Here is a 17,902-nt window from a genome sequence, read left to right on the forward strand (position 1 = left end):
CCAAAGTTGACAGATATATCCCAAGGCCATAATACGTTCCACCAAAGGCTGATATTTCATAAGTTTGGATGTAAAACAATAAGTGTCCATATACAAATCAAATGGGCAGCCTATTTCAAATTTCAAATTTCAATAATGAACACAATATCTGGGGTATTTGGAATATCTTGTAGTGAATTGACATGTGTGTCGTTGTGATCAAACCAGTCTAGTTTTACAGTGCTGTGTTTATACATTTTTGGTGTCCTTTCCTGTACTTCTCTGATCTTGTCTGAGACCAGATGAACCAGACAGTCATGTCTGGCAATGTCCTTTATAGTGGCTGCAGCCATTTAAGATGTGTTCAGTTCGACTGTCTCTTTGTCATGTGGTACTGGGTGTAGGATACAGTATGGGTCATGTTCTGATGTGTACCAGGTTGCCAAGTTGAACTTGGTCGGCAGCACTTGTAAACAAGCTTTAATGGTGAAAGTAAGAACGTCCTCAACAATGGTATTATTTGAGGGGACAGAATGTGACAGTGAGTGGTTTGCAAAGGGAAGAAAAGCCAGTTTTCCATGCAGCTTCAGACTGGTCCAGTGTTGTGCACTGTGTGATCGTTTCATTCCTAGAATGAAGGCTCTCTCGCGGTCACGGATTTGATTGACAGCTGATGATGCGTACCGTCCTGCTCATATAGGTCGCGCATGCATGGACAAGCGGATCTGTGATGACGCACACATGCACACGCACACGCACACAGCACATCTGGATCTGGCCCATGCAAGATGAGTCCTGACCAGTCTCGCAGGAGTTTATCATATAAAAAATACACTCAATGGAACTTATACTTATAATACAAAACAGCTGGGACTTTATTCAATCTAAAGCATTCAGCTGCTCAGTGGTATTGGGAAATGTTTTGGCAAAGACACAATGCAACAGGGATTGATGTAAGTCTTATAGAGAGGGCCTCAGAGTCCCAGTGAGGTATTATAATATACTAATCAAAGCTATATACGCTGTATGTATGTGTCATCATGAGCTCATAGCGAAGCAGTGCAAATATTTCATCTCAGGATTACCCCAGATGTATGTTCTCATACTGTAGGTGCACAGTTCAGTTCCTTCTTCCCTTGGGTATTTGAGAGACTGGCCCACACAGTAAAATCCTCAGATTAACAGTCAACCACATGGACCCTGGCGTCCCTATTCCGGGACATGTCATAAAAGGTGACCATTCAGCAAAAATAGGCGAACATTCTGTGAAAATAGGAGATCTAAAAGCTCACAATGGGATGGGTTGTAGATTTGGTGTAGAGGGGAAAAAAGGAAGGGGCCGAGAGTGTAAAAATGAACCCAAATGAATCTGTTAGGGCAGAATGCCACCACTGGTCATCACAAAAACAACCATGATAGCATTTTGAATAACAAATGGCGTGCGTGTATGGCGGGCGCGCTTCTGCTTCCGGGGGGCAAGCTGGAAACTTCCATGCGCGTCACAGAAGGGGGCGTCCGGTAGACCAATCAGAGGCAGGTGGGGGCGGGACAACTAGATTCTGACAAGTCCTGGAAAAGACGTGCTGTGATTGGCCAGTAGTCAACGCGCTGTGATTGGCCAGTGCCCGTGCCCCCCGGAAATATGGCAGCCACCATACGAAACAGATCGCTCCAACGAACTGCAGAGGCCAATGAGGTGTCTAGGTTTCTATATCTAGGGGCTGCCCTAGCGAGTCTGATATCATGTCTAGAGGGGCGGGTTCAAAATATCTGGAGAACATTTCCGCCGGATCCTATTGGTTCACCGATCTGTCCGTCAGCCCCCGCCCGCCCTGCGCCCCTCCTCCTCCCCAATGTGCAGCATTGAGAGCCCTGACATCACAACATTTGGAGCGACGCCCACTGCACTCTGGTTGGTTGGGTAAATGAAACACTTCCTATTCCAGGAACGTCAACAGGCTGGTCCAGGCTCTTATTTTTGAGCAAACCTAAAAACGTAAATCCTGGAGATCGAGGCTATTAGAGCAGTGACCGGCTTCCCACCCGCGAACATGGCTAATTGTGTTCCTTGGAGCACGTATACCCTGCCAAGCCGGATACTTTGACCCTGCACCACCCGGACGCCCTCACACATCCCAAGTTGTTAGAAGTGCGATCGATGTTCCTTACAAGTGTGGTGCCAAATTCCCCCACCCTCCGAAATCCTAACCGTTTTTTTTTTTCATCCTTACAGGGCTGAAAAAACAGAGCCGTTAAGCGATGATCTTTTACAGGTGAGCTATGTTTGTGTGTGTGTGTGTGTGTGTGTGTGTGTGTGTGTGTATGTGTGTTTGTCTGTGCCTGCACGGCATGCACGTGTGCAGGTACATTGTGCAATTGTATGCATGCAGAGAAGGCAAAGGGGAACACCTGACCGAGCCAGGTGTTTGATTAAGTGACGGTCTCTTAGCAATTGTGGGAAGCTGTGAGCTTGTCATTGTTCAGCCTGGTCTATTCGAAGAGGTGTAAATAATGTGATTAAAGGTGTGATGGCAGCGGATTTGTTTCTGATAGCTGTGCATTTTGGTTTTGTATACACACTGCAGTGATGAAATCACCATCACATTTTACATTGTGTACAATTTTGAGGTACTTTTACCATACTGGAGTATCTCCAATTTTCTATACTTTTACTTCTACTCCACTACATCTCAGAGACAAATATTGTACTTTATACTCCACTACAATTAATTGATTACTTTAGTTACTAGTTAGGCTACTTTGTAGATTTGGATTATTATTACAAAACATACAGTACATTACCCACTACAGTATATACTGTATATACATTTCGGCTATTTGAAAATAGCCAATCTAAAAGCTCACAATGCGTTGCATTATGAGCTTGTAGATCTGCTATTTTAAAAATATTTTTATACATTTGAAAACTTGTGAAATGGGACATTCTGCATAATGAGTACTTTCTACTTTTGGTGCTTTAAGTATATTTTGATACTTGTACTTTTACTCAAGTAAATTTTGAATACCGCACTTTTACTTGTAATGTAACAGAGTATTTCTACATGGTGGTATTGATACTTTTACTCAAGTAAAAAATGGGAGTACTTCTTCCACCACTGCTTGCTTGGGGCTTGTGTGTGTGCGTGCGTGCATGTGTCCTAATTCCCGGGTGTATGTATGCATGCATTATGCGCCAAGCCCTCTGATGTGTGTGTGTGTGTGTGTGTGTGTGTGGTGCTCTTGTGGACCAGGTGGAGAAGCGTCTGGATCTGGTGAAGCAGGTCACCCACAGCACTCACAAGAAGCTGACCGCCTGCCTACAAGGCCAGCAAGGAGCGGAGGTGGAGAAGAGATCTGTCAAGTCACCCTCCGTAAGTCAGTCATTCTCAAACTTTAAAATAAAAAAATGTTACCTCTGGGACCCCAGTCAGTCTATGCTGTGAAATCCTCAGTGTTAATTTAACTGAGCCGTGACTCCTCAAGCACCCCTGGTGGTCCTCGGAATCGGATCTCACTTTTAGAACCACTGCCGTAAGTAACCGCATCCGCCAGACAGTCACTCCAAACCCCCGACTGATGACGCCAAGGGCTGGCATTACATGACATGTGTTTGTGATGTTTGGTCGTTATTGTTGATTTAAATATCCGATTTTCTTTTGCTGCCGTACAACACTTTTGGCTCCTGAAACAACCGCATCCACTGGGAGATTAATGATGTTATTATAAGGTGTTGCATGACAAATTATTAACCACTTAAGCCCTATTTTGTACTTTGGCATTTTGAAAATAGCACATAAAACATTTTTATGACAAATCTTGAAAAAGTTAGAAGAAACGTGAAACATTTTTGATAAAAATCGCTAGGGTTGAAGTGGTTAATGAGACATAATTCAATGTGACACAATAAGAATGCTATACTATTTCTCTCTGCTATCAGAAAAAGCTACCACTCACCACCCTGGCACAATGTATGGTAGAGGGGGCAGCAGTATTAGGAGACGACTCCCTACTTGGGTAAGTCAATATATGCAAATATATATATACACAAATATGTGCACACACCCTTGAGCTTACACTTAAGCCTAATTTAAACTTGTCAGAAATAGCTGATCTTCAGTTATTATTGGCGAACGACACTGCCATGGCACAAAGTGTAAATTAGCCTTTGCACCGGCTGTCACACGCACTTTCACACACACTTGTAGGTGTGTGTGCGCACACAGTCATTGTTAATTATTGAGTCAGTGAAATCGTGTCTGTTCTCACGGCTTCTCTTGTGCATTAAAATTCTGTCAGATTGGCTGTAATGCCGGGTAATTTTGGTAGTTGCTGAATTTATCATTTGCTGTGATGATATTGTTGACTTCGTGATTGGTTGTGATGATGTTGACATTATCGTTGGCTGTGATGTTGTTGACTTTGTCATTGGCTGTGATGTTGATCATGAAACTTAAACCTAAACACCCCAACTACGCCACTAAAGAACCTCAACCCCAAAATTGTCTGACTTTAACACTATAACAGGCCATTTCACATTAATAACAATACAATTAACAGTACCTCTAACACAAAACTATATTCTACACTCCCACAAATCAACATATTGTTTGTATCATCAACATTAATCCCTCAACTTCTACAGATTTCACTCACCTCTATAGTGACTGAATTCCGAACATTGCTGGCCAACAATAACCTACCTGACCTGGCGGAGACCTGTGCTCTGAGGAGCACTTTTTCTAGTTGGCATCGTGATTGGCTGTGATGGTGGTGTTGTTGACTGTGAATGGATGTCATGATGCTGTTATCGCCATATATGCTACAGTATATAGGCATCGGAGATCATCACTTTCACCCCTGTCTGTCTGTCTGTGTGTCCATGTTTGTCTGTGAGTGTGTGTGCGTGCGCGTGTGTGTGGGGGTGTTCGGGGCTAATCTTGTGAACTACTACATTGATCAGTGTCAAATGTCTTGTGCGCGTTGCCGGTAGGCCAAGGAACTCAATTCCCACATTTTCCAAATCCATCAATCACAACTATGTTATTTTTGTGAATTTATAGCCTGAGACCCACCATTCCTCCAGGCTATGGAATACGAATCCGCAACGGTATGGAGTGAGACTAACTAATCAGGCACAAGCTGTCCATCTGCGTGTTTTCACTGTGCCAATTATCTCCTCCCTTCGGCTGAAGCCGTGCAACTATTGCCTCCTAGTTGATTATCTGGCATGCAAAAATATATTTTCCAGTTTATCTCTCTTACTTATACCAACATTGTTGTGGTGTAACACAGCCACGGGAGAGAAGCGCTGTGCACATACGATGCACGTGCACACCCCTTATGATTGGATGTCATGTTGTTGCTGACTTAGTGATCAGATGTGAGGATGTTATTGACTTTGTGATCGGATGTCATGTTGGCGCTGACTTAGTGATTAGATGTGAGGAGCGATATTGACTTTGTGATTGGATGTGGGATGTGGCCATACAGGAAGATGCTGAGGATGTGTGGGGAGACGGAGGAGAGGCTGGCTCAGGAGCTCGTCCAGTTCGAGTACCAGATCGAGAGAGACGTGGTGGAGCCTCTCTATGTGCTCGCTGAGGTGAGCCACACAAACCACACCACAGGCACAAAATGTATGTCACCTATCATAACAGCTTTGTCCTTAGTGTGACTGCAGAAGATTGAATTACAGAGCTAATCTGTCCATTTTTTGCAGAAATACAATTGGTGAATATTTTTGTGAGAGGTAAATCCTGCGGATTAATTATTGGACTTGTGTTTAATTTCCCATGTCATTAGGTGGACATTCCCAACATCCAGAAACAGAGGAAACACTTAGCTAAGCTTGTATTGGACATGGACTCATCACGCACAAGGTGAAGCGCACTCAATTCCTCCCCCTCAATTTTGTTAATTCCTTTGACCCATTAAAACCGGGAAAGCATCTGTGCCATTATAGATTTTAGCTATATAATTTATATAGCAAGTTTTTCAGAAAACTCTTGGTCCTTGGTACGAAAAGGGACTGGTCTACAAGGCATTTGTAGAATTGGTCTTAATGGGTTAAGGTGTGGCGCCGAACGGGCCAGCCATCTAGAACAGGGTTTGTCTGTATCAATGCGTGTGTCTCTGTCGCCACAGCAGTATAGACCCATCACAGCGTGGCTCATGGTGCCATGTGCATTCAGCGAACCCCACAGCTCAGCTCACACAGCTGCCACTTGCATACAGCAAACCATACAGCTCAGCTCACTCTTCTACCCCACTCACAGCTCAGCACACGCTGCTATACGTGCATACAGTGAACCAGCGATGGAAGAAGTACTCACATTTTCTTAAGTAAAAGTATCAATACCCTATTGTAGAAATAGTCTGTTACAAGCTTTGCTTTGCTTGAGTAAAAGAACAAAAGCATTGGCATCAAAATGTACTTAAAGCCCCGAATGTAAAAGTACTTATTATGCAAATGTTTAAATTATAAAACTCCTTTGAAAATAGCAGTTCTACAAGCTCACAACGCGACACGTTGGCTATTTTCAAATTGCCAAAGTATTGGTCGCAAGTGGTTTTGTAATAATAATCAAAATCTACAAAATAACTAGTAACTAAAGTTTTCAAATAATTATAGTGGAGTAAAAGCACAATATTTACCTTTGAGATGTAGTGGAGTAGGAGTAAAATTATTGAAAATTGTAAGTACTCCAGTAAATAAGATAAAAACAAAAAAATGTTACTTAAGTACAGTACTTGACTGCTGCAGTGAACCACACAGCTCAGGTCAAGTCCAAGCTCACATTAGCATGTTGTCATTGCTATATTTTGATGCATTGATTTGCATGCATTAATGTATATGTATCACTGCATCCCAATGTAGACTGTAGAATGTAGAAAACAATTCTCCCACTACAGTAGGCCTACGACTAAATGTTTTCAATTTATATTTTAAGAGGCTATTATATATATAGGGGTATTCAAGCCAGTTAGCCAGATAACTGATGAATAATTTAGCTGACTGTCTGAGAGCCTTTTCAATTGCCCAGCATGTGCCATGGCCATGGTGCATATTTATTTTGCCTGCATTAATTACTTATCAATAGCGATGCCTATTTCCTTTTTTTTCTTTTTATGTCATGCTTGCAGATATCAACAGTCATCTAAGTCATCCAGTCACCCGAGCACTCAGCAGCCCGGTGCCAAAGCTGAGTCCCTCCGAGAGGAGATGGAGGAAGCAGCCAATCGAATGGAGATATGCAGGGTGAGTCACCTATCGGGAGCTGGACACTACCAATATGCAGTGGTGGAAAAAGTACTCACGTTTTAAAGTAAAAGTATTAATACCGCAATGCAGAAATACTATGTTACAAGTAAAAGTCCGGTGTACTTGAGTAAAAGTACAAAAGTATTGGCATCAAAATATAGTTAAAGTACCAAAAGTAAACCACAAAGTAACTAGTAACTAAAGTTTTCAAATAAATGTAGTGGAGTAAAAGTACAATATTTGTCTCTGAGATGTAGTGGCGTAGAAGTAAAAGTATTGGGGAAAAAATTGAAATACTCCAGTAAATACTCCAAAATGTTATTTAAGTACAGTACTTGAGTACATGTACTTCGTTACTTTCCACCACTGCCAATATGTCCTTCCTCAATTCCTCTGCTAAGCATGATTAATAACCTTCCCTTGGTAACAGACTTAATGGGATCACAACGTCACAATCATATCAGATATCTGGGACATCAATGAGATACATTTGTGAGAAATGTCTTAGGAGGTCACCGGTGTGCTCTACTTTCTTCCCCAGGATCAGTTGTCGGCGGATATGTACAATTTTGTGGCCAAAGAAATAGACTATGCAAACTACTTTCAGACGGTGAATATGTCTTCTTCTTATCTTTAATCTCTTCTTGCGCATCAATATTGCTACAATTAATTGTATTCAAATGACATTTGTTATGTCCCCCTTAATCTTACAGTTAAGATTTTAACTGCACGTAATAGATAAGATAGATAGATTCATTACTGTAAAAGATTGTATTATATTGTTTGTGTTCGTTCCCCCTGCAGTTGATAGAAATACAGGCAGAGTATCACAGGAAGTCATTAGAGATTCTTCAGAGTATCCTGCCCCAGATTAAAGCCCACCAAGGTGAGCCGTACGTCATAAATCAGTTGATTCTGGTTCTGATACGTGCTGTGGTGTGTGTGTGTGTGTGTGTGTGTGTGTGTGTGTGTGTGTGTGTGTGCGCGTGCGCGTGTGCGTGTGCGTGTGCGTGTGCGTGTGCGTGTGCGTGTGTGTGTGTGTCCAAGTATACACTGAAGGGTAATGCTACGTTTATACTGGCAGCTACAAACTAACATGCTACCATTCATTATCAATGAAGCCAGCGACATGAAGACACAAACTAACGCCCGACACTTGTAGCTTTTGATGCTCGCTACAAAGCTACAAAATAAAGTTGAGCTGGCTTTAACATCAGACTAGCAGCTACAAAGCTACAGAATGAGCATGTGTTGTTGAATGATTTCCACTCACCTTCTCTCTCCACACAATTCCTGCTTGTAATGGGGGAAAAACTAATTATTTACATCAGCCAGTTCCCTGTTCTTTTTAACCAATTAAAACCACGAAAGCGTCATTTTAGATTTTAACCATTATTTTATACTTTGGCTATAAAAAAATTGCAGATATACAAGCCCATAGCACGGATCTTGTAGATCTGATATTTTTGAAAAATCATTTCTGCAAATCTTTTATATATATTTTTTTAAGCAAACAATTTTAACTAAAATTTTTGCCTCTGGGGGTCCCTGGAACAAACTATTTTGAGATGGGGGTCCATGGCCAAATACATGTAATTTTGGGGGTCCTTGACATGAAAGAGTTTGAGCACCACTGATATAGCAACATAGGTTTTTCAGTTTATGTCTACACCAAACCTCTTTGCCGAAAATAAGTTCGGCTAAAGTTCTACTCAGAATAGGGAAGCTATAGGATTCAAGGGGTTAATGATAATAAAAAAAACATCCTATCACACAAAGATTTGGCCCTGTAGTAACTCTGAGGACCCCCTAGGGGTCCCGGAGCCCCTGTTGAAGACCCCTGCTGTACTTCATTGCATTGACAGTGTTGCTCCGCTCTGCTCTCTAGAAATAACAGCCAGTGTGTTGTGTTGCAGAGGCGTGGGTGGAGAAGCCGTCCTATGGCAAGTCTCTGGAGGAACATCTGAACATCAGCGGGAGAGAGATCGCCTTCCCCATCGAGGCCTGTGTCACCATGCTGCTGGAGTGTGGCATGCAGGAGGAGGTATACCACAAAATACTGAGTGTTAGTTTAAAGGGATAGTTCACCCAAAAAAGTACTTTTTTTGTATCGATTAGTCACCCCATTGAGACTTGAATTCATGGATATTTTTGTCGCATTCCTAAGCCAATAATTTGATGACCAACGGGCCAGTAGGCAGCGGTTCCGGTAGGAGACACAAAGGAGACTCTTTGTGTCTCCTACCGGAACCGCTGCCGGTCATCAAATTATTGGCTTAGGAATGCGACAAAAGCAAAAAAATATCCATGAATTCAAGTCTCCATGGGGTGACTAATCGATAGAAAAAAAGTTATTTTGTGGGTTAACTATCCCTTTAACACTGAGAGTGTACAAAGGGGCCCTGCGGGTACCTCAGTGTTAATGTATCCATTTGTAACTCAAAGAGGGCACAAATGGAACCAAATTGACGTGCTCTCTATGAGTTTCATAAACACTCAGCATTTCATAATGTGAAGGTTCATAGACACGGACACGAGTGCGTACTGTAGCGATGCATTTGCGCGGGTGTGTGTGTGTGTGTGTGCTGCTCAGAGACGCACAGATACACTGCTGACACATATCTTTCAAGAAAGAGGAGCTTTCGATACTTTAAATGCTGTAAATGAGCCACATATGGCCTGATGTTGCACTGAAATCAGCCCTCGTTGTTACCTAACAGACTGTATCTATCTCTGAGATGTTTGATGTTTAAAAACAAACTCAAGATGTTCATCCACCAGTGTTGAGTACATCAATACATGTATACATGCTTGTATTTGTGTCAATACCTAACCGGGAAAGCATCTGTGTCATTTTAGATTTTAGCGTTGGATATTCAAAAATAGCAGATATACAAGCTCACAGCACGTCACTTCGTGCCTTGTACATCTGCTATTTTAGAACATTTAAGATTAATCTTGAAAGTTTTTGAAAAATGTTCATTTTGAATTACGAAAAAGTTTGAGAACTACTGATTTAGAAGGCATTTGTAGAATCGGCCTCAGGTATTAATGGGTTAAATGATCAGATGTGATAACGCTGCTGTGTGTTTGGTGTTTAGGGGCTGTTCAGGGTGGCTCCCTCGGCCTCCAAGCTGAAGAAGCTGAAAGCCTCGCTGGACTGTGGAGTTATGGATGTTCAGGAGTACTCTGCTGACCCGCACGCCATCGCAGGTTAAACCGCACCCACACAAAACGCCTCGCTCACAGCCCGTCGCCATGGCGACGACCCTCCGAGGTCACGTGTTGTTGTAGCGTAACTGATAGATAGATGTAATTCTTCACGTCTGCGAGAACCTGTTCTGTTCTGTGGAAATCCCATCTACTGTACATAATGAAAGTCTTTTCAGATGTGTAGTTGTTACATGTGATAGGTCTTGTCATGTGTTGTTGTGTGTGTGGACGCCAGGAAGAGTAGTTGCTACCTTGATGGCAGCTAACGGCAGTGGTGGAAAGTAACTAAGTACATTTACTCAAGTACTGTACTTAAGTACAATTTTGAGGTACTTTTACTTCTACTCCACTACAATTCAGAGGCAAATATTGTACTTTTACCCCACTATAATTATTTGAAAACCTTAGTTACTAGTGACTTTGTAGATTTTGATAATTATTTCAAAACATGCATTAACCACTTCAGCCCTATATACATTTCGGCCATTTGAAAATAGCCGATCTACAAGCTCACGATGCGACGCATTGTGAGCTTGTAGATCTGCAATTTTCAAAAGATTTTCATACATTTTAAACATTTGAAAACTTGTGAAATGGGACATTCTGCATAATGAGTACTTTCTACTTTTGTACTTTAAGTGCATTTTGATACCAGCACTTTTTTTACTTTTACTCAAGTACGCTTTGAATTCCAGACTTTTACTTGTAACAGGGTATTTCTACATTGATATTGGTATTGATACCAATCTCAATTGATACTTTTACTCGAGTAAAAAGTACTTCTTCCACCACTGGCTAACAGGGATCCAAATAAAGAAAATAGAGCTCCTGCTGCATCCTAATCCAATGTTTTGAATTATTTTGACTAGCATAACATTTGCCACACAGTCTTGTCTGTTATCTGCCCCTTGATACGTGGTTTTCTAAAAGCTCTCTCTACGTTCTACCACTTTAGAAGCAGCAATGTGTAGAGTAATGTGAATCTGTCAGCTACATTAGCTGCTAGTGTAGGATGGGGTGGATGTGGGGGCAGGGCCCTAATCATTCTTCTGACGAGAGAGAAAAACCACATCTCCCCTAAGGTCTAATGAGATTCTACCCTCTCTTTCTCTCCCTCTCTTGCTTTCGCTCTCTTACCCTCTGTCTCTGTCTCTCTCTCTCTCTTCTCTCCCTCTTCTCTCCCTCTGCCTCATTTTCTCTCTCTCTCTCTCTCTCTCTCTCTCTCTCTCTCTCTCTCTCTCTCTCTCTCTCTCTCTCTCTCTCTCTCTCTCTCTCTCTCTCTCTCTCTCTCTCTCTCTCTCGCACTCCATCCATGGTCTTCTTTATCCTCAGGCGCTCTGAAATCGTACCTCCGTGAGCTCCCTGAGCCACTGATGACCACTGAACTTTACGATGAGTGGATTCAGGCGTCCAAGTGCGTATAGCTGTTTCCTTAATGAACCTGAACACAGCATTTTAGGTTACACCCTTAGGTGCCATGGTAAAATAAATAAATAAATATAAATAGGGGGGGGGGGGGGGACACAGAAAGTAGTAAAAAATATTTCTTCAAACATTCTCACATGAAAAACAATGAGTTGTTTTGACACGCACATTGTAACCTGTCATTTTATTTATATCAGCGTTCCGGATATGGACCAGAGACTACAAGCTTTACTGACAGCGTGTGAAAAACTCCCTACAGACAACTTAAACAATTTCAGGTCAGTCACTCACAACTCCTAATCTCCCTTTCCTATATATGGAAATATGTACAGTCCATTAGGGCTGCAACTCCAATCCATTATCTTCTTAGCGATTAAATTAAATTCTCATCTAAAATGACCTTTTAGATGAATCAAAATACCTTTAAGCTTGTTATTTTATTTATCAATGAATCAATGTGAATTGATTGATCATCACTAGGACACGGTTTGACCTTGGCACAAGAGCACGTAGACATTTAGAGAGAATTTGATTATTGAGATCACTTGTTTTAACCACATGAACCCTCATGAAAAAAAAGGGAAACATTCGGTGGAAATAGCTGATCTACAAGCGCACAATGGATAGCAACGTGACGCGTTGTGAACTTGTAGATCGGCAAAGAGATTTGGTACAGAGAGAAAAAAGGAGGGTTCCCAGTAGGGAGACCTGGGTCATATACAGTATATGGTTTAAGTGCTTACCAGGAAGCCTTAGGCATTTACACATATGAATGGCTTCTCACAGTCTGGAACAGAATAGTCCTGTGGGGAATAAAAATGTTTGTCTGCCATGTGTACAGTTACTTATATCAATGGAATACTTAACAACATCACGTGCACTACAGCTATGTGCACGCGAGACACCGCATGAAAGAAATGCCTGTTTCAAAGAAACCCCCTTTCGTCGCTGGAATTCTAAAGCGTTCATAAGAGATAGAGATAGAAGGATTGGGTGAAGTTGATAGCATATTTATATTGAGAGTGGATGTTTACACATGACATAAGCGCTCGCTGATGCGTGTGATATCTGTCAGTGTGTGTGGACCTCCTATCTGGGCTAAAACCTCTCTGGCAGCATGCGTTGAAATATTGATAACCATCAGAGTCCTCCTGCAGGGGCGGTGGATGTGTGTGGCTGAACAGTGTGGCTGAGGAGAATAGATTATAGTGCTCTCTGGTCTATGTAGCTTGATAGGCCCTCTTTCATTTGGCTCCTTCAGATACCTAATCAAATTCCTGGCCAAGCTGACCGAGTACCAAGACTCCAACAAGATGACTCCGGGCAACATGGCTATTGTCCTCGGGCCCAACCTGCTCTGGACGCACTCTGAAGTGTACGTATTTGACGTGTGGGTATTCGATCATATACTCAATATCATAGCAGTTGTAGGCCTGTCACAATTATTACATAATCGCCTAATTGCGATAATTTTTTGCATAATGGTCATAATCGTTTCCATGTTGAAAAATGTTCACACATTTTCAAATATTTTAGAAAAGCAGAAATAGCAGATCTACAAACTTACAACCCGTCACGAATGTAAGCTTGTAGATCAGCTATTTCTGCTATTTTTACATGTTTGAAATGATTAAATATGTCAATAATAAGTTATTTGTCTATATGCCGTTTGCGATTTGTGATTATTAAGCCTAAAAACTAAACAGAAAATTTAAGTTGTGTTCATATGCTCCAATGTTCAATGTCCAAAAACACAATTCAATCGTTAAACCGTAATTATTTTGTGTGACAATTAAGCGTGAACTTAAATGCGTTATCGTGACAGCCTTCAACAGTTGTTGTTGTTGTTTTCAGGAATATGACAGAGATGATGACCACCGTGTCGCTTCAGATCGTTGGCATCATTGAGCCCATCATCCAGCATGCTGATTGGTTCTTCCCTGGTGGTGAGGATGGCACATACTGAAGTGTGACACTTACTGTATGTGGTGTTATAGTTATATGTATACTGACACCATATGGAGGAAGTGTGACTTCTCCCTCCGTAGGCTTTCTTGGATGCACAACTCGTTTCTAAAAGGAGATTCGCATTTTGCTGCTTGTTTTTCTATGGCCCTTGATCGATGTGTGTACTTAAAGATTTGTGCCAGCGGTAGAAGAAGTAATAGTAGCAGCAATACCACAATGTAGAAATAAGTAAAAGTCCTGTATTCATAGTTTTTCTTGAGTACAGATACAAAACTGTAAAAATATACTTGCAGGACCAATTTCACAATAATATAATTGAATTGCGAGTAAGAATGCATTAATGTCTCTTTAATGTTACAGTTGGTAAAGCTGGGCTGATTTTAATTACTTTATGTGCTGTTGGGAAGCATACTGTGCACCCTCACGTATCATTTAATGTATGTTTTGTATAAATATATACAAAGTAAGTAGAAACTACCAAACTAACCCGTACGGGTCCATTTGGTTCCATTTGTACACTCTCAGAGTTAAATTAACTCTCAGAATTGTACAGTGTAAACCAGTTGGTTGTCAACCTTCTCTGGGTCAGACTCGGGGCCCACTTGAAAATCTTGCTTCGTGTTTGAAAATCATTTTATAGTGTTTGCGGCCCGCCCATCTGATCAAGTGGTCAGATGAGTGGGTCGTGTGCATTTTCAGAGAATGTTCATTTTAATGATCATGATTGTATTACGGCTGGGATCAATGGGACATAATTTTTTATACTAATGTTATACAGTGGCGGAAAAAGTACTCAAATGTTTTACTTAAGTAAAAGTATCAACACTGCAATGTAGAAGTACTCTGTTACAAGTAAAAGTCCGGAATTAAAAATTTACTTGAGTAAAAGTACAAAAGTATCCAAAAGTACCAAAAGTTAAAGTACTAAAATGTTTGAAAATTGCCGATCTACAAGCTCACAACGCGTCGCATCGCGACGCGTTGTGAGCTTGTAGATCTGCTATTTTCAAATAGCCTATGTATAAAATAGGGCTGATGTGGTTAATGTATGTTTTATAATATAATAATTTATATCTGCAAAGTAACTAGCAACTAAAGTTTTCAAATAATTGTAGTGGAGTAAAAGTACAATATTTGCCTCTGAGATGTAGTGGAGTAGAAGTAAAAGTATTGGAAATTGGAAATACTCAAGTAAAGTACAAATTCCTCAAAATTTTACTTAAGTACAGTAGTTGAGTACATGTACTTGAGTACATGTACTTAGTTACTTTCCACCACTGATGTTATATTACTGTATCATTAAAATCTGTATAAATGTGTTTTGCCAATTATTTGGGGGCCCACTTGCAATATCCTCATAGCCCACCAGTGGTCCCCGTCCCACAGGTTGGGGAATGGCTGGTGTAAACACTAAACAGTATCTGTGTTGGTCCCTCAGAGATCGAGTTCAACCTGACAGGATGCTACGGCAGCCCCGTCCACACCAACCACAACTCCAACTACAGCTCCATGCCCTCGCCGGACATGGACCAATCGGATCGCAAGCAGCTGCAGCACGACCAGAGCCGACGCCCACTCAGCGTTGCCACGGACAACATGATGCTGGAGTTTTACAAGAAGGATGGGTAGGCGGCCGAATGGAATGCACCCACCTACCCACAATCCCCTCTGTTCTTCTCTTTCACTCCACTTCCCTCTCTCTCTCTCTCTCTCTCTCTCTCTCTCTCTCTCTCTCTCTCTCTCTCTTCCTCTCTCTCTCTCTGTCTTCCAGTTAGGGCTGTCACGATTACAAATTTAAGTTGACAATTAATTGTGATACAAATAATTGTGTTAATTGTGTTTTTGACATTGAACATTGAAACATTATGAATAAAAACTAGGCTTCATAATCACAAATTGCACAGGGCAGATATATGACAAATAACTTAAACATACAAAGAAATGACTGACACATTTATAATAATTTTATACTTTAAACAAAATATGGAAAAAAAAGGAAAATATTTGAAAATGTATATTTTCTTTTAACATTTATGATGATTATGCAAAATATGTGCGATTATCTCAAATAATTGCGATTAGGCTCTCTCTCTCTCTCTCTCTCTCTCTCTCTCTCTCTCTCTCTCTCTCTCTCTCTCTCACTTTCTTCAGCACACCCACCACACACTTTTTTTTAAAAGATATTGAACTCTTCCCCTTTTGCATGGCCTCATTAAACATTCCATCACTTTGTATATATAATATTTACATATTCTATAATCTAAAGTCTAAGCCAGGGGGTTTCCCCACACAAAGCTCACCTGTCAGTCATTCTCCCGTCCAATTACGTTGCTTGTTATCAGGTTTCATCTTGCGAGAGTCGTAGGCTTGGTCTCGTTGGTATAGACAAGGGCTGATTGAATTGCATCGTCTCTATGGTAACCAAGCTCCGTTGGTGGGCTGTTGGTTATCTCTTTTCTCTCTCTCTCTCTCTCTCTCTCTCTCTCTCTCTCTCTCTCTCTCTCTCTCTCTCTCTCTCTCTCTCTCTCTCTCTCTCTCTCTCTCTCTCTCTCTTAGTATTATTATAATTATTTCATTTTTTTCCCAGGAAATATTTCTCCGGTAGTTGTTGCTCATGCCCATTCCTCCCACACAGCACACACACCTACACACAGTAAAGTCCCGAGTGTTAATTTAACTCTGAGAGTGTACAAAATGTAACATTTGTACCCTCTCAGAGTTACGCATGGATAAATGAACACTGACGATTTCACGGTGTAGCTCGTGCTTCACACCATGTCTGGCACGACACTGCAGCCTGCTGCCTGACTCATACACCACCAGCAGAAGGAAAATCACCCGCAGAAACTGATACTAAAAGCAAAAAAAAAAACACTTTTAATAAATTACAAGAATGGCCCCGTAATAGTGACAGCGTCGAACGATGTTTGACAACACATCATTAGTTGTCATGTCATTTTGTCATAATGTCGGCTTTTTTTCTCCCCCAGAGAGCGGCTGCTCCTGTGAGAGAGATGGGGAGTGTTTTTATATGCATAGTAGTGTATACTGAGAGATGATGTGACAGACATGCCTGTCCTGTCGTTCCCCTGGACTTTAGAGCTGTCGCTCTGTCTTTTGCATATCGTCGCTATCGGGCGGAAATCCCTGTGCGTCCAAAACCGTTTACTTTTCACCAAATGGAAAAAAAGAACCTGTGTTCCAATGGTTTCAATGTTAATACTTCTAATTGGTTAAGTATTTATAAACCAAAGACAGACTTAATGACTTTCAACCTGGCGTCTGTATTTTCGGAATGTCATTATAGATGGAAATTTGAATTTTATTTCAAGAATAGCGAAAATAGCTGATCTACAAGTTCAGAATGCGTGGTGATGCGATGCGTTGTTGTGAGCATGTAGAAATTTTTGCTACTTTTGCACAACACTGTCATACAACAAAGTATAAAAGAGGGCATTCATTTATTCATGAGAAAAGATTAAAAGATACAAGGTTTCTGCCCGACAACGAGTGGCGATGTCTAGAACCAAGCTGCTTTACAGTAATTAGTGCTAACAGGGCTTTAATTGGTACCTCAGTAAAAAAAACAGTGCAGGCTGCTCATTTAGCCTGGCATGTTTTAACCTCTAGAGCGCCCACTCCTCTCCTCCCCGTCACCATGGGTGTCATCTCTCCATCACACACACCCACAAAGAAACATGCATACATTAACCCATTAAAACCAGGGAAAGCATCTGTCATTTTAGATTTTAGCTATATATATATAGCAACACACGTTTTTCGGAAAACTCTTAGGATTTAGAACAGTGGTTCTCAAAAATAGCAGATGTACAAGCGGCAAGCAAGTTTGTGCCGCGCTGTGAGCTTGTACATCTGCTATTTTTTTACATTTTAGAAAAATGAATTTATTACGTTTTTTAACACAAATCTTCTGTTCTGGGGGGGTTGGGGTCCCTGGCACAAAACATTTTCAGATGGGGGGTCCAAATACATATCATTTTGGGGGTCCTTGGCACGAAAAAGTTTGAGAACTACTGATTTAGAAGGCATTTGTAG

At 41.3% G+C, this 17,902-nt stretch overlaps 1 protein-coding gene across 5 annotated transcripts in view; it reads left to right on the plus strand.

Annotated features, from left to right (window-relative positions):
- The window catches only part of arhgap44a (Rho GTPase activating protein 44a), a 46,098-nt gene that overhangs the window by 17,346 nt on the left and 10,850 nt on the right, over window positions 1–17,902 (plus strand). For 4 of the 5 annotated variants that reach the window (XM_080445986.1, XM_080445985.1, XM_080445988.1 and 1 more), the window contains exons 2-16: window positions 2,213–2,252; window positions 3,231–3,350; window positions 3,917–3,993; window positions 5,470–5,581; window positions 5,782–5,858; window positions 7,123–7,237; window positions 7,782–7,850; window positions 8,045–8,126; window positions 9,157–9,284; window positions 10,342–10,453; window positions 11,786–11,867; window positions 12,076–12,156; window positions 13,140–13,268; window positions 13,733–13,824; window positions 15,285–15,471. In XM_080445986.1, the coding sequence (XP_080302112.1) occupies window positions 2,213–2,252; window positions 3,231–3,350; window positions 3,917–3,993; window positions 5,470–5,581; window positions 5,782–5,858; window positions 7,123–7,237; window positions 7,782–7,850; window positions 8,045–8,126; window positions 9,157–9,284; window positions 10,342–10,453; window positions 11,786–11,867; window positions 12,076–12,156; window positions 13,140–13,268; window positions 13,733–13,824; window positions 15,285–15,471 (1,503 nt within the window). The remainder of the gene's footprint in view (window positions 1–2,212; window positions 2,253–3,230; window positions 3,351–3,916; window positions 3,994–5,469; window positions 5,582–5,781; window positions 5,859–7,122; window positions 7,238–7,781; window positions 7,851–8,044; window positions 8,127–9,156; window positions 9,285–10,341; window positions 10,454–11,785; window positions 11,868–12,075; window positions 12,157–13,139; window positions 13,269–13,732; window positions 13,825–15,284; window positions 15,472–17,902) is intronic. The other variant, XM_080445987.1, reaches the window with a different exon arrangement.

Source organism: Gymnoscopelus braueri, assembly GCF_963280865.1.
Source record: "Gymnoscopelus braueri genome assembly, chromosome: 13".
NCBI lineage: Eukaryota > Metazoa > Chordata > Actinopteri > Myctophiformes > Myctophidae > Gymnoscopelus > Gymnoscopelus braueri.